Here is a 17,679-nt window from a genome sequence, read left to right on the forward strand (position 1 = left end):
GGGTCCGCAGACCACCTGTTGGGAACCATTGGTCTAGGGTGATGGTCAGAATCCTTGTGAAGGTAATGGTCAGTATTTGTGAGCTTTTCTATGGCCCAATGTCCTGTCCATTTGTTTGCTCAGAAACACATCCAGAAAATTAAGTTGCCCATTACTATTTTTAATATGAACAAATTCAACCATAATATAAAACAGAGAGATACAAGTCACAACCTATGTGGAACCAACAGATGCTCCCCCATATCTACATCTACATCTACATTGATACTCCGCAAGCCACCCAACGGTGTGTGGCGGAGGGCAGAAACACAATGAGATCCATAACAGAAGTATCTGTACAAGAAAATGGTGTAGGTAGCAGTTAGGTTCCATTTCCACTGTGCATCCTCAGTATTTTTTTCATTTCCAAAGTATGAGTGATTTATCAGTCATTTGATACATCTCAAAGCCATAGATTTTGTGGAGCTAATTTTTCTACTACCTATGACCTTTATGTCTAAGATTTGTCAACAATAATCTCATCACTGTTACCCACGATTCTGTCACATATTTTCAATTTTGGTTAAGTAAAAATTATTAAGCTGTCTAAAATCAAGCTGAAATTATAAGTATGGTAGAAAAAATTTCATTATATTTTGTACAATACTTTTCACACATTAAAGAAAGAGTTTATATTTCCTATAAACAGAAAAATTTTTTTCTAATGATTTCACAGGGCTCCTATTTTTTATACATGTTGAAATGTTAAGTCTGTGTACACAAAATGTCCATCCAATGTATAAAATCTGAAGACACTGAGCTATAAAGTGTCTGTATTGACACTACAAAGGTAGCCACATACACAAATATTTCCCATTGCCTCTAAAAATAATTCTTAATCTACTAGTTACTTGAAGATTAAACTATCTGTTTTTGCACCATTTGTCATGTTGACAGAATTAGTTTACATGCATCAACAAAAAGAAATGATACTGCTCACATTATGAAGGAACTATTTTCCATGACATGTGTGTGCATGACTGTTCATTAACTGTAAACAGTGTTCTTACACTGTAAAAATTTTTGTCATCATAAATTAAATCATTAGTATTGCAGAGGTAGTTTACTAGATGCAAGTCTTTGCACTCCTCCATAAGGTAAAAACAGCAGTGCTCCTGTCCATCTACATTGAAAACTGAATCCAGAAACATTTTCAGCAGCAAAAAAAATGAATGTAGGTGAGCACAGATTCAAATGAGTCCTTGTTTGAAGATGACCATCACTAACTCAAAATATATAGTAAGTACAGAGATTTGTTGTATCAGTTCTGCATTTTTTTTTTTGTGTAAAACCCAAAACAAGGTAGTTTCCAGTGGACTGCAAAAACATGCCTACAGTAAACTGTTCATCCACTGCCACTAAGTTGAAGTTTATCCTGTTATAACATTCAGTACAAGATCCCCCCCCCCCCCAAAAAAAACAACAACAACAACAGCCATACACTAATAGATCATGATAAATACGTTGTGAAGTGAGCAGTGTCAGACTTCAAACTTGAGAAGGTAAAACAATTGAGAAGACAAAACAGTAAATGATCTGTATTTTACCAAAAGTAAACAAATACAAAGCAGGAAACTGGGAAAATGAAACTACTGAATGACACCCAGGAAATTAAAAGTACAAGGTGACAGTTATGTAGCTACATCAAGTTTTGTCACAATGACAACTGAAAAAAAATACACTACTTGGATAAAGTAGATATTACTCACTCTGTCCATATAACTGCTTACGACTGAAGCTCACATTTAGATATATGTAAATGAATGCAACCAATCATGCTGTTATCATATTTTTAAAAGCACACTGATATGATTCAATGCCTACCTACAAAATACAATGACAATCATGAACTGCAACTATGAAATGTACACACATTGAAAAACAAGCCTCAGCACACACAGAAACTGGTTTAATTGATTTAAAAGAGTGACACACAGTAGCAATCCAGTACGTAAATAGATCATGTACCACTGCCTAACATATAATGCTTAGCATTCAGTAAACATGCACATTTATATGCAACATAATTTTCATATCATCTGCCATTTCAGCAAACAGATAAGACAATTGAAGAATTGATAGCATGTGAGTTGTGGGTGTACACCATGGGACGCAAGGAATAATACCAGTGTAATGTTGAATTCAACCATAGATAAACACAGAAATATGAAATTTTTCATTCAGTAACAATTATAATACATATCATAGAGAGTAATTTACTTTCAAAAGCTGCCATTATTTATGGGAGTTCCTTCAAAGGATGTAGGTTAAATATAATACTGTACTGGACTGTTTTCAAGGTTTAAGAACCTTCAACATCGCAGTCATTGGTTAATATATTAAAAAACTAGAAACCCGCCTCGATTGCGTAAAAAGCACCTAGTGTTAACCATTTGTAGCTGCAGTTTATGGTGGATCATGGCCCATCAAACATAGGCCGGTGTGGGGTGGAGGTTTAAGTGGTGGTTTAGACTTTGTACATATGTACTGTTTGTGTTTTCCTTTTTTTCGTTTATAAATGTTTAGCTATGGTGTTCTTTTAATCATTGACAAAGGTCTTCTTAGGCACTTGTGGGTTTTATTGTTCTGAAGAAGGTGTATTATCTACGCCAAAACCTAGGTTAACACTAGGTGCTTTTCACGCAATCGAGGCAAGTTTCTAGTTTTTTAATATGCTTTCTAGGTCATTTTCAGAAGATTCTAATTTATGAACAAAACTTATTATCGATAAAAAAAAGTGACTGATTTACTTCAAATGAAAAATAAAAGCAATAATTACAGGCCTTTTTCCCCCCTCTCATGTATGTCTCCAGGAGACTGCATGGCAATTTTAATTCTTCACATTCTGATGTTTACTCTTGCTTTTTATCCAGTAAATCGTCCCCTCAATCTGTTTTAAACTATGCTCTTTTCCTTTCTACCTTGACATCTTCCATCTGCAAAACCTTTACTCTGAAGCTGTCGCATCTACTATTTCATCTTCCCTTACATTATTGGTTTGTAATTCATTCTTGGCCTCTTGAATCCATCTCTTAGTTGACATCTTTTGCAAAGGTATTCACAGACCTATTTAGTTAATCTCTAGTCCTTAGTTCTGTATAAATTACCACAGAATATTAGTCTCCTCTTTACATTACATTTATTGTTTTCCATGGATCCCTTCGAGAGGAGTCTCTGGGACATGGAAAGAGTCAAAGGTGTTTTTTTTTTATATATATATATACATGGATATTGTACAATTCTAATGCAGATAGAGTTATGAGCATAATCCCTGTGAAGATATTCATCAATGGAGTAGAAGGAGTTGGCAAACAAAAAGTTCTTTAATTCACTCTGAAACCAATCTTTATCACTTAAAAGACCTTTGATATGCTCTGGTAAGTTATTGAATATTTGAGTGCCCATGTATTTGACTCCTTTTTCTACTAATTTTAAGTTTTCATTGTCCTTATACAGATTGTTTTCAGTTCTGGTATTATAATCATGTTTTGCACTATTCTGTGTAAAAAGAGACATGTTGGAATAACAAAGGACATCAATGAGTACTGAGAAGTAGTAGTCAGAATACCAAGTTTCTTAAAGAGGTCTCTGCATGATGATCTAGGACTGACACCAGATATAATTCTAATGACTCGTTCGTGAATTTTGAAAATATTCTCTTTGTGAGAGGAGTTTCCCCAAAAGATGATTCCGTAACTCATTAGTGAATGGAAGTAGGCCGAATAAATGAAATTCTTCATTTTTATATCACCTATTTCTGCTATCATGTGTACTGCAAATGTAGCTGAACTAAGGTGTTTCATTAAGTCTAGAGAGTGAGTTTTCCAATTTAGGTTGTGATCAATTTGTAGCCCTAAAAATTTGACACTGTCTACAGCTTTAATTTCATTGTTTGAATACATTATACTTATAGGGTCAGGTATTCTTTGTGAGGTACTAAACTGTATCTGTATCTGTATTCAGTGACAATCCATTTGCTGTGAACCGCCCATTGATACTTGCGAATATTTCATTAGCTGATTGCTCAGTGAGATCAAGGGTGCTGTTTTTTATACCAATACTTGTATCATCTGCAAATTAGACAAAATTTGCATTTTGTGACACTGCATATGGAAGGTCATTAATATATAGTAGGAACAACAAGGGACCTAAAATAGAGCCCTCGGGCACCCCTTGTTGATGGTTTCATATTTTGAATGACTATTGTTATGTGGTAAGCCTGATACAGACACACACTGTTTTCTGTTAAAAAGATAGGATGAGAACCATGAGCCTGCTACTCCTGTTATCCCACAATTTTTTACTTTTGTATAAGGATACCATGCTTAACACAATCAAAAGCTTTAGCCAGATCACAGAATATTTCAAGTGATAATAATTTTGATTTTTTTTATTCTAAAACATGATCTGTTAACGTGAATACAGCTTGATGAGGTGACAATCCTTTCTGAAATCCAAACTGATTGCGAATGAGAATATTTTTCGGTAGAATGAGAATATTTTTCTGTACTAAATGTTTATAAAGTCTATTGTACATAACCCTTTCAAACACTTTTTAAAATACTGCCAATAATGAAATCAGACGGAAGTCTTCCACTGATGATTTGACTCCTTTTTTGTGTAACGTTTCACAAAAGCATATTTAAGCCTTTCTGGAAAAGTACCACTGTGGAGGGTTTCATTACATAAGTAACCCAGTATGTCACAAAGTTCTGAACAGGAACATTTAATTATGGTAGTGCTGATTTCATCATAACCACTGGAACATTTGTTTTTAAGAGAGCTAATAACATTAGAAATCTCTTTCAGTGAGGTAGGATATCATTGAATTTTGACAAACTTCTCCAGAAATGCATTTTTTAAATATTTTAAGCAGTCTTCTGAGGAACTACGCAAACCTAAGTTGTCTGCCACTGAAAGGAAAAAGTTATTGAAAGTGTCTTCAATTTTGGAGGTATCTCTAATCAACTCATTATTTACTTTTAACATAATTTTCTCATTTGTCTGATTAGTTTTTCCTGTTTCACTTTTTACTATGTTCCATATAGTTTTTATCTTGTTATTAGAGGCATTTATTTTTTCTAGAAAATAAATACATTTTGATGTTCTGATTACTTTGTTTAGAATTTTACAATATAATTTGTAATGTGATTTAGCTCTGTAGTCATCGTTTTCCCTTGACATTAAGTACAGTCTTCTTTTTGTTTTACACAATACTGTTATTCCATTTGTAATCCAAGATTTTGAAACATTTAATCTATTTGCTTTGATTACTTTCTTAGGGCAGCAGTTTTCAGTGTGACCTATGACTGTATCTGAGAAACAGTTATATCTTTCATTTATCCCAGATGAATTGTATACATCTTTCCAGTCTGTATTCCTTAAACAGATTTTTATACCTACAATTCCTGTTTCATTTATTATTCATATAGGTTCCCACTTCCTGTTATTAGTTGAATCAGACCCCACTATATTAAAGGTAAGCAACTGAGCATCATGATCTGAAAGGCCATTAAATATTGGATTTATACTATGATTTGCTAGTATCAATGAAAATGTTATCAGTAGCAGTGCTGCTGGTACCCTTAACCCTGGTTGGGAACTGTACTAAGGGAATGAGATTATAAGAAGTGGTAAGAGACTCTAGTATGGACCTTGAGTAACTATCCTCCAGAAAATTTAAATTAAAATCTCCGCTTAGTGTGAGTCCATTATTTTTAGAAGTTAATAAATTTAATACTGCATCAAGCTGTTTAGTGAATAGCTGGAAATTACCAGTTGGAGGCCTGTATATTGTGACTATAACTATTTTTCTTTTGTGTGTTTCTGCTTGGGTGGCATATGCTTCAAAATGCTGATCATCACAGTATTTAAGATCATCAATGTTTTTATAATTGTGACCCTTTTTAATGTAAGTGGCAACTCCTCCTTTCTCCATCTCTTTTCCACAGTAATTTGAAGCTAAGGTATACCCTTCCATATTAAGCATTTCAATTTCACTACCTAAATGATGTTCAGAAATACAAATAATATCAACAGGATTCAAATTAATGATATCAATATAATAGAAGGAAACATTCCACGTGGGAAAAATTATATATAAAAACAAAGATGAGGTGACTTACCAAACGAAAGCGCTGGCAGGTCGATAGACACACAAACAAACACAAACATACACACAAAATTCAAGCTTTCGAACAAACTGTTGCCTCATCAGGAAAGAGGGAAGGAGAGGGGAAGACGAAAGGAAGTGGGTTTTAAGGGAGAGGGTAAGGAGTCATTCCAATCCCAGGAGCGGAAAGACTTACCTTAGGGGGAAAAAAGGACAGGTATACACTCACACACACGCACATATCCATCCACACATACCTTGGATATGTGCGTGTGAGCGAGTGTATACCTGTCCTTTTTTCCCCCTAAGGTAAGTCTTTCCGCTCCCGGGATTGGAATGACTCCTTACCCTCTCCCTTAAAACCCACTTCCTTTCGTCTTCCCCTCTCCTTCCCTCTTTCCTGATGAGGCAACAGTTTGTTGCGAAAGCTTGAATTTTGTGTGTATGTTTGTGTTTGTTTGTGTGTCTATCGACCTGCCAGCGCTTTCGTTCGGTAAGTCACCTCATCTTTCCTTTTATATATAATATCAACAGGATTTGTAGACTAGCTCATCTAAAAAGATCTGAAATTCATTAATTTTGTTTTTTAAACCTCTTATATTTTGATGTAGTAAATTTATTGTTACTTTTTTGACTTCACAAGTATTATGCTTAACATTTTCAAATACATCTTGTTTCAATATTGAATGTGTAGATAATGAGCTTCACCTAAAGAAGAACTACTTCCATGAGTTGCAGTGTACCCTTTAAAAAATTTTCTATCAACCTAGCCAGTATTTCCTTCCCTATTCTATTGAGACGCAGGGCATGAGAAGAAAAGCCCCACCTAACAATAGTGTCAACAGGAACCAAACCAATCCCTGACCCAGAACCAGCCCGAAGCAGTCGATCCAGCTCCGTATTGACCCTCTTCACAGAGCTGTTCAACTGGTGTCGATTGTACTGCTTGAAAACAGGCATAAACCCAACATTAGTATGGTTTGTTGCTGATGCTATTTTTACCATATCACTCTCAATACTGTAGCCTTGGTCCCTATCGATAGTGTTCCCTGCTCCACCCACTATTACACCATGATCTTCCTTTGGGAAACCTTTACACAAAGATCCTATGCCCTTTATGATTTGGTTGAGAGATGCACTAGGCTTGAAAAAGTTTGTGACCTGGTAGCTGTCACCTAATTTTCCTTGCAGAAGTTGGCCCACACCTCTTCCATGACTGCTACCGAACAGCAGAATTTTCTTCCCACTTCCTACTTTTTCTGAACCAATAGGCTTCCTAACTGAATTCTGCTGTGCATCAGCTACACCTGTGTCTGCATCTAAATGAGACTGTGGCAGCAGGGCAAATCTTATTTTTTGTGCCAACAATGACTGTCAGATAATTTCCTCTTTCTGGGCCCCTGTTCCCTGCTACCACTTCCTAATTTTCTTCACCCTTCTCCCCCTTAACCTAATTAGTTCCTCCGTAGCTTTATCTAATTCTGCCTCAAGGGCTCTAATCTTCCCCTCCTGTTCTGCTATTTTCATATCCCATGAACACACTTTACAATACCTAGGAAGAGTCTCATTTTGTTCCCCAATTTCCATGCCACTACATTCCCCCCCCCAGTGAAACGATCTGTCACAACAGCTGCATAGCACCCCAGAACTAACTTTCCTATGGCAGCTAAAACACTTCACACTCATGATTATTTACAATATAGGCCTACTTTTTAAGCTTTCACTAAATAAAGATAATTTCCTATTTACTATGCTCTATAGTGGTCTAATATAAATATAACATTAATATACTTACTTAATTACACTTCAAATCACTTAACTTTCATGCACAAAATTTAGGCCTAAAAATGGCTGTTAAGTGGTAATGGTTTTACACTATTTTCTTTAAAAATGCGGCACAGAACTTAAAATCTTCTCTTCCCCAAACAGGTATTACACTACTGAATGCAATTAAACCTACTAAAATCTAGACTCTGCCCTTAATACTTATTAACACGTCAAAAGACTTTCTTATTGTCTCTGTTACATTTTCTACATTCTGATATATTTCAGCTTTACTTCTTAATTTCCAGGTGTCTGGTGTCTTTAGTGTACCGAGCATTTTCTTTTTAATTCTTTTCTCCATGTTCCAACTTGAAACTTACTGTTAGGTACTAAGTGGTATACAGGGTTTCTGATTTCACCAATGTTTTATACTGACTATTTTAAGGTTCTTGGACAACCATTTTTATTCTTTTTAACAAATGCTTGGTAATACCAGAAACTCTTACTTGTGGATCCTTTCCTCACTAGCAGATTTTTAAAATCACTTTCTTGCATTAATTCTTCCACGTATTTGATTATTTAGTTTTGTTATTTGACCAATGTCTATTATTAACAACTTTCGAGATTTTTTTAAGTTCATGACTTTTTTTCTACAGAGATCTTTAAGCCCATTGTGTTGGCTTCCTACTTCAAGAAACAGGCTTCTTACTCCAAGAAATTCACTTGCATTACCACGTTTGTTAGACTGCCTGAAAGTAAAGTATCAGGAGTACAGTCTCAAAGGAAGCAGATCAAACACAGAATGGCAGCAGACCTAGGAAACATTATTATTACAGTTATATATCATTACAGCTCTATTGGAAAGTACCAGAGCTCCAAGTGCTAACAGAAAGTGCTGAAGCAGGAATTGTTACAAGTACTGAAAGCTAGTTAAAGTCTGAGTTAAGTTCAGCTGATGTTCTTACCAAGGAAACCTACACTATTCAGAAGGGATAGTCTACATTCAGTTGGTGGTGGCAAAATGTTGCTGTTAGAAGTTATTTATCTTTTAGTGAAATTTAAAGTAAAAGTTGCTGTGATTTAGCATGGATAATGTCGTACTCAATAATAAAAATAAATTAATAACTGGTTCCTTTTACTGACTCTCTTGATAAATTTGCTGAAGGTTTCAAGAAAAATCTGAGCCTGATTTCGAATATGTACCCAACTTGCACAATTGTAGTTGGTGGTGATTCAATCTACTCACAATATGTTGGTGAATGTACATGTTTAAAGTCAGTGATGGGTATAAAACATCATCTGAAATTGTTCTAAATGCTTTTTCCGAAAATTATTTTGAGCAATTAGTTCAAGAATCCACACAAAGTGTATATGGTTGTGATAACATACTACATCTTTTAGCAATAATCAATACTGAGCAAATAAAGAGCATCATTACAACTACAGGAATTAATAACAACAAGACTGTTATAGTGAGACTGTATACCATAAAATCCATAACCACTGAACACATATGCAAAATATATCTATTACAAAAACAGACAAAAATTCACTTGACAGTCTCCTAAGAGACTGTCTGCATTCCTTCCATAATAACTTTGTAAATGTTGGCCAAATGTGCCTTAAATTCAAAGAAAAAGTACTTACACAACTGAGAGTTTCATGTTAAGTAAATTAATATGGCCGGCCGGTGTGGCCGTGCAGTTAAAGGTGCTTTAGTCTGGAACCACGTGACCGCTACGGTCGCAGGTTCGAATCCTGCCTCGGGCATGGATGTGTGTGATGTCCTTAGGTTAGTTAGGTTTAATTAGTTCTAAGTTCTAGGCGACTGATGACCTCAGAAGTTAAGTCGCATAGTGCTCAGAGCCATTTGAACCATTTTTTTTAAATTAATATGAGACACAACAGATCTTCCATCATAAAGAAGATAGGTCAGGACGCAGTTGCAGTAGCAATTAAAAAAGCATGCCAGAGTTAAAAGAATGTAAAGTTTCCAAGATTAGCAATTATTTACAGATGCTTGAAACTTAGTGCAGATTTCAGTGTGAGATGCATTTAGTAAGTCCTGCAATGAAACTCTGTTTCGAAACCCAACAGTTGTTCCAAAGATATTCTGGCTGTAAATAAATCATACCGGTGGAAATGCACAACGAATACCTTCATTGCATTATAGCAGTGATAATCTTTTTTGACAACATCACCTCTAAAACAGCGTTGCTAATCACAGGTTTCCAAAATTCATTCATCAAAGAAGATGCAGAACATATTACAGAATTTGAATCGAGAACAGCTGCCAATACAAGTTGTTTGGAAGTAGATACCACTGGTACAGTGAAGCACTTTAAATCACTTAATAAAGGCAAGATTTCCAATTAAGTTATGTAAAAGATAGATTTTGGAGTGTTGATGAAATAGCTCCATTTTTAGCCATCATATACAACTGCTCATTCGACAAAAGATGTGTACCAGGAGCTGGAATGTTGCATAGTCCCAACAATACACAATAATGGAAATAGGAGTTTTCTGCTGAATTATAGACACTGATATCAATCTGTATTAGGATTTTGGAACATTTGCTGTATTACAACACTATGAAATACTTCACAGCAAATAACCTATTGATAGACAAACAGCATAGAGCCAGAAAATATTATTCTTCCAAAACACAAGTGACTCTTTATTTGCATGAAGTAATGAGTCCTATCAACAGGAAATATCAGGTTGATTCCACATTTTTAGGTTTCCAGAAGGCTTTTCACATCATTCTTCACAAATGGCTTTTAATTAAATTGCATGGCTATGAATGCATTCATGATTATCTGTCAGAAGATTCACAGCTGGTAGTAAATGATGAGAGGTCATCTAAAGTGTAATCAAAATGGTATCTGGGGTTCCACAAAGATGTTTTACAGACCCTCTGCTCTCATTACTCTATATAAATGGTTTGGAAGACAATCTGAGCAGCCATATTAGGCTTTTTGCAGATGCTGTCATTCACTGTCTAATAAAGTCATCAGAAGATCAAAGTGATGATTTAGACAAGAGATCTGCATGGTGCAAAAAGTGGCAATTTATCCAAAACAATAAAAAGTGTGAGATCCTCCATAAGAATACTAAAAAAAATTCTGTTAAATTTCAATTACACTACCAATCACGCAAATTTAAAGGTTATCAATTCAATCAAATATCTGGGCATTACAGTCATGAACAACTTACATTAGAACCACCATAATGAAAATGTTGTGGAGAAGGTGAAGCAAAGAGTATGTTTTACTGGCAGAGCATTTGAAAGACACAAAATTCACTGAAGAGACTGCCTACAACATGCTTGGCCATCCTGTTCTGGAGTACTAATGTATGGTATGGGCTCCTCAAACTAGGGTGGCAATCACTAAAAATAAAGGAATTTTTTGTAGCGACAAGATCTTTTCACAAAAAACTTTTAGTCACTAACTTTTTCCTCTGAAAGACAAAATATTTTATTGAGTCACAACTACATAGGGAAAAATGACCATCTTATTAAAATAAGAGAAATCAGAGTTCACAAACAGACGTTTAGGTTTTAATTCTTCCCATGTGCTATCTGAAAGTGGAATGGCTGGGAAGTATTCTGAAAGTGGTTCTATAAACCCACTACCAAACATTGAAGTGTGGCTTGCAGAATAATCATGTAGAACCGGCATCTGAAACTGACTGCCTAACAACACTACTCTAACCAACACACATTCTGCATAAGGACCACAAAGATAAGAGACGAGACATTAGGGCTCATATGGAGGCATATAGACAGATGTTTATCCCTCGCTCTGTTTGCAAGTGGAACAGGTGAGGAAAGGACTGGTAGTAGTACAGGGTACCATCCACCACACACCATACAGTGGCTTGCAGAGTATCTGTGTAGATGTAGACGTAATTGTAGATATTAAAATAATTAGCAAATGCCAGACGATTTACCTGAATACCTTTGTTATTTCTCGCATTACTGGTGAAATTTTATTTTCTAACTATTAGTCACTGAACACTACCTCACCTGTGAGCATGAAATGAAACATGAAGATAACAACACTATGTTCTGGGTGACCAATGTCTGGGACAGTTTAATATAGAAGGCAGTCAGGACTAGCGTGGCAGTTAATGTAATTAACAGGAACAGAGGCTTTAATTTAAGCAAAGCATAGATCAGTCACTCAGTTTTCTTAAACAATGATGGAAAACATATCAATGCTCTCTTTCTATTCATAGGTAACTGACTATAAAGACTTTTGTTGTGAAATGTCCATCCCTCACCGTTTTCCTTACTTTTACCTCTTTTTGCATTTTGATATAGCCTTACTGTTGGTTTTTAATGTCTGGTGGTTGTTTTACTACATAAAAGCACAGAGAAACAGTCAATAGGGCAGTGCATGATGCACGGTGTGTAACATTCCCTGTTTGGTCAGAGTCCAAACAGCAAGCAACTAATCTGCACTTGGCACCTGAAAAGACAAATAGGGAAGTTGTTGAAATATTATGCGAAGAGAAAAAATGACAACATAGTTGCTGACTCAAAAACTATTACTTTATTGATATCCAACTTTTTGGGAATGATGTGCAGACTGTACACTGCAAGATTTGCATTATTAGAAGTGTTGATGTCACGATTTGCCAATTAGGTGCTTGTACTTGTAGGCAATGTAGTGTTTAATCACATGCATCAGTATGCATTACAGCTGCAGACTGTCAATTTGGGGCTGGACAAGGTGAGCCAGGCTTTATTCATAAAACTGTATTAAAAGAACAACAGCAAAAGTGCTGCTGTTCTTCCCCAAGCATCAATGCATTAAAGCAATATGGAGGGGTCCTCTTTCCATACCAGGATTGATGAACATGATTTGGAAGCTTGAATTAACTAGCAATTTGAGAACTGCTCCTGGGAGAGGCTGCCGACCAATTGCACCACAAAATGGTGGAGAAGTAACTGTTCCCATAGCAAACGTTGAACATTCCACTGTCCACTGTCTGAAAAATGCTGTTAGCATTTGTGAAATCTTATCTGTATGTACTTCACATTACTCACAAACTTTTGCCACAAGACACAGACATTTGAGTAGAATTTGCTCTTATGTTTCTTGCAATGGCTGAAGTTGATGGCATGTAGCAAAGGAAAATTTTGTGGAATGATGAGGCACACTTAATTCTCACTGGGGCATTGAAAACTCTCGACTGTCACCACCAACATATGTTCATGAAGTTCCCCTGCGTAGTGAACGTGTCACTGTGTGATGTGGCTTCACAGCACAGTTCATGACTGGTGCATTTTTCTTTGAGGATCTCTGACCCCAGGGACCAACGACATGTAGTGTCGATGGCGTATACTACTGTGATCTACTTCGCTACCAAATGATACCTGCTTACAGGAGAGAGGTGCTTTTTGAGTTCAACTGTTTTTATGTATGATGGAGCTCCACCTCACATTGCTAACAAGGTCTCTCAGTTACTTCATAATGTATTTGGAGAAAACCAAATCATTGGCTGATCGGTCAAAACTGTGTGGCCACTCAGTTCATCAGATATGAACCTGTGTGATTTATGGCTGTGGGGTTACCTGAAGGACAGGATTTATCAACAGGACATTAACACACATTGGAGGTTGGAATGACCAAAGTGAGAGAGGTAGCCAACATCCTACCTGAGATGTTTCGGGCAGCAGCAAAGCAATCTCTAGTGTGGTTCCAGGCTGTCATATGGATGCATATGGCCATCACATTGACCAATTTTTCTAACCCGGAATGTAAACACAGTACGCAATTAACAATGCTGTCCTCTCATGTGGAAATTAAAATGTGTTTCTTTCATGGTTTACTCATTATTTCTTTTCTGCCTATCCTTACAAACGTTTCCACAAAGCTTCATTTTCCTATGAACACTCGTTTTTCATGGGGATCTTCTCAAGTAATAGAAATTTAATTAGAACCACCCTACACACAGTAAATGTTAAAGCTTCATTTAGATTTTAAATGCAAAAATATATAACATACTTATAAGAGAAATGAAATATGTAATTGAGAAAGAAATGTCTGTTTGATGAAAAGATTTTCAATTGGTTTCTCTAATACCAGCATTGACAAGAATGAAATTAATTTTTTTTTACAATAGTAATAATTTCAGCATCATGTCATAACTACAGTGCAACAGTGCATTAGTTGTTTTTTTTTTTTTTTTTTTTTTTTGCAACTTAACAGGCAACAGAGTATAATACATAACACAAAACTATGCAGTAATACATTTTGCTCATTAAGGTCAATAAACTACACTGGGTTTTGTGCTTTGCAATGCAGCTCTGGGTGTGTTAAAAAAAAGTTGCAGCACTTAATCAGCATGCATATGTAAATGAAACTTTAATCTTTGACTACATGATGTGAAATCAATTACAAATGGAGAAAGACAATGATTTTTTAACACTTCCAAAGACAACAACACATACCAGCAAAAACATTGAAACATACAAAGATACTGGACAAGGGCAGAGAATTTAGTTTTTGAGCATGCAAACAGTAAAAAAAAGGATGCTTCAGTAAAAGCACAGGGGAGGAAAATAATGTTTTCTCTGCGACAGTAAACATGCCATGTAATTTATTATTATACACTGACTGAATAAGCGACAACCATTCAATCAGAAGGAGGAATGTACTCAATTTATGAGCCCAAATATTAAACAGGACTCTCAGTTTTCATATAAAATAGCACAGATGAAATCAGATTCTCTGTTCAACGAAATGGTAGTGTCAAGGCAGTAGACTGAAATAAACATGAAAAATGAGGAAAGAGCTATGTACAGAGACAAAAAGTGAGAAAGTTCTTCGCATTTGAAATATATGTTCATAGTCCACTGTCACAACAACTTCCAAATCAGATACACAACTTACACATAATGTGAACACACATAAAATGTGCACACTGTACAAATATTTCCTAAAAATGAATAAGATAGGTGGAGAGTGTAAGAGTTGGACACACACACTTTTCAAAGATAATGGAGGAAGTTAAATGTATCAATTTGAGGTAATGGTCCCTGTAACAGAAATGAATGTGTTGAAAACTATAAGTGAAAGCCATACCGTGTAACTTTTGATAATGAATGCTAAATCTCTCTCTCCCTCTCTCTAATACTGACTTTGTCCCCCTTAATACAGGAAGAAGCTTGAACATCACAAGATATTTCCATCTTTCACTGAATCATTGATGAAAACCAATTATAAATAAATACTGTATTACTCAATTAAAGTCACCTGCAATCTTTTCCATCTCTTTGTAATGGCTGTTCTCAAGAACTACCATAGGGCTTTTGATATGGCTATCACTAACAGATAGACTGGTTCACAGAGAAGGGTGTCAAATAATTTATCACCATTTGTGAGTCTTACTTCTGGTGTGTGTGTGTGTGTGTGTGTGTGTGTGTGTGTGTGTTTATCAGACGTGAATGAGGCTGAATGTAGAAAAAGTACATCTAATATGAGTTACTGATTGAGAGGAATCTGAGCTTCTCACCTATACAAGGTGCTCTACTCCTTCACATGGGAGTTTGCACAACAGGATGTATTGCACATGGATGTCATACATAACAGATAATTCCATGATAATTCCACAGGAAAGGAAAAGGCATAGACTTACAATAAAAGTAATGATGAAATAATATATTCAGATCCCTTCTACTAGAGAAACTCATAACATGTACGTTTATTAAGGTCATTCGTTGCCTCGGATTCAATTTGATTGTATGTGTACGTGGATATGAGACCTGCCTCTGCTTTGACTGTTCCCCTTGGTCCAGTATTCTGGTTGGCTTGAGCCCTTTTGTCTGGCTTGAGGCCCTTTGTCACATATGTCCTCCTGTTAGAAATACAAGCTCAGAAATGATTTTCACAGTCATATACCCAAGAGGCACATAAAAACTGACTTTCATTTGAAAAGCTTCTTAGTGGCAAATGTTAGTCTATAAATTCATTGGGACTTTCAATTTTAGATTTTTGCAAAATGTCACTGAATGCTCATGCACAAGCAGAAACAAGAGAGAAAACACTAAAGAAATTCATGCAGCAGGCAACAACACAGATCTGTTCCACTTCACCCTGGACACTGGAGTAGCATGAGGGGGCTGGCGACTCACACATGGGCTTCAGTTGTGATACCAGTTCCTCCTTGGTCCACTCCTTCTTGTCTCCCCATAATGCAAGGCTTGGAGTTATCACTGCCAGCTTGTTGTCATCAGGATAGGGCACGTTTAGGTAATGCACCAGTACTATATCAGGATTCTGGAAACAAATACAACATATGTGAGGTGAAAAGACACAGAATGAAACATGTATCAAATTGTGATAAAATAAAACTCACTTCTAATTACAATAACAGAAGTGATCCCATCCAAATACAACAACACACAAAAGATGAAACAATGGTCACTGGTGAAGGATTTATGCTGGTAGAGAAGAAAGTTCACCTGCTGTCAGCTTGCTATGAGATTATGATGTGTAGCTAGGAAACCTGCTCAACAACTAGGAAGCCTTATCCACAGTTTATCATTTACAGCAAGCTTCCATTCATTCAAATGCATATTAGCCAGTTTGCAGACTATCCATGCACAGTTACGCAATTTTTGAATTAATAAGAGAATGAAGTCTGAAGTATTCTGTGTTAATTAAAATGGATATTTTCATACAGAATAACTATTGTCCAGGAGAATCATGTTTTACCACTGGAAGATGACACAGGCCATAATCCCAAATCAGACATACTTGCAACATTTCCATTGTTTCCCATTTCATTTTCAGGTTAATGCAGGGACTCTATCCTTATAACATAACAGTGGAAATTTCTTGTCTGTATGTCTGTCTAGTTCTTTCCCTACAAACTAAAGGTTGATCATTTCCAATTCACTTAAAAGCACTGAACAATTATTAGATGCACAGCAAAATTATCTCATTATACCGGCATTTTGACTCTTTGGAAAATGAGGAGGAGAACTGTCATGAAGAAAAAAGTGAATGCAAATTAGATTATTATTTCCTGGAAGTTTACTGTAAGCACATGATATTAAATACAATGTGTTATAAGAATAATTATGAAAATAATTTGCCAGTATCCAATGAGTAACATGTGGGTAATGCAATGAACTTATAAACATGTAGCATGTTTTGTAAATATAATAAACAGCCATTTCTGACAAAATAAATAAATAAATAAAAGTGTATTTTAGATTATATGTGTTCTTCCATTATCAGTGCAGGCTCAGTTTGATATTAACCTGGATAATTAGGAGCTTGCTGTACAACTAGAAAAGCTTTATTACAGGGATAAAATAACAGCACAGAAATGTAAATACATACAACTCAGTCTTAAAAATCAGAGCCAACATTCTATATAACACTCATCCAATTCACACTGAAAAATGTTATATTGTCTCACTTAAAAATTTCAAAAAAATGCATGCTGAGAACAGAATTGTGCTCTATCAGAGATCCTATTTAGAGTACGCTTCGAGATACCAAAACTTATCTTTATTCTGGCACAGTGGAGGCAAGTTTCTTCCCTGGAGACAACAGCTACATACTTTGATTAAATTTGTAAATCTCGTATGCTAAAAATAACATGAAATTGTACATGGTTTGTTTTTCCCATTCCTTTGTGTAAACAAATACATTTCATGTTATGTCAATTAACTGCAGCTTTCATACAAATGTACACCACTGTTATAACTAGATCAGATGGAAGACAGTAGCAAAGGTCAT

The 17,679-nt window shown here is 35.7% G+C and overlaps 1 protein-coding gene across 1 annotated transcript in view; it reads right to left on the reverse strand.

The window, feature by feature from the left end:
* The window catches only part of LOC124789300 (calmodulin-binding transcription activator 1), a 1,803,646-nt gene that overhangs the window by 270,682 nt on the left and 1,515,285 nt on the right, over nucleotides 1–17,679 (reverse strand). Inside the window, exon 9 of the mRNA XM_047256611.1 lies at nucleotides 16,062–16,206. Within this exon, the coding sequence (XP_047112567.1) occupies nucleotides 16,062–16,206 (145 nt within the window). The remainder of the gene's footprint in view (nucleotides 1–16,061; nucleotides 16,207–17,679) is intronic.

The sequence above is a fragment of the Schistocerca piceifrons genome, chromosome 3 (assembly GCF_021461385.2).
Source record: "Schistocerca piceifrons isolate TAMUIC-IGC-003096 chromosome 3, iqSchPice1.1, whole genome shotgun sequence".
NCBI classification, from domain to species: Eukaryota; Metazoa; Arthropoda; class Insecta; order Orthoptera; family Acrididae; genus Schistocerca; species Schistocerca piceifrons.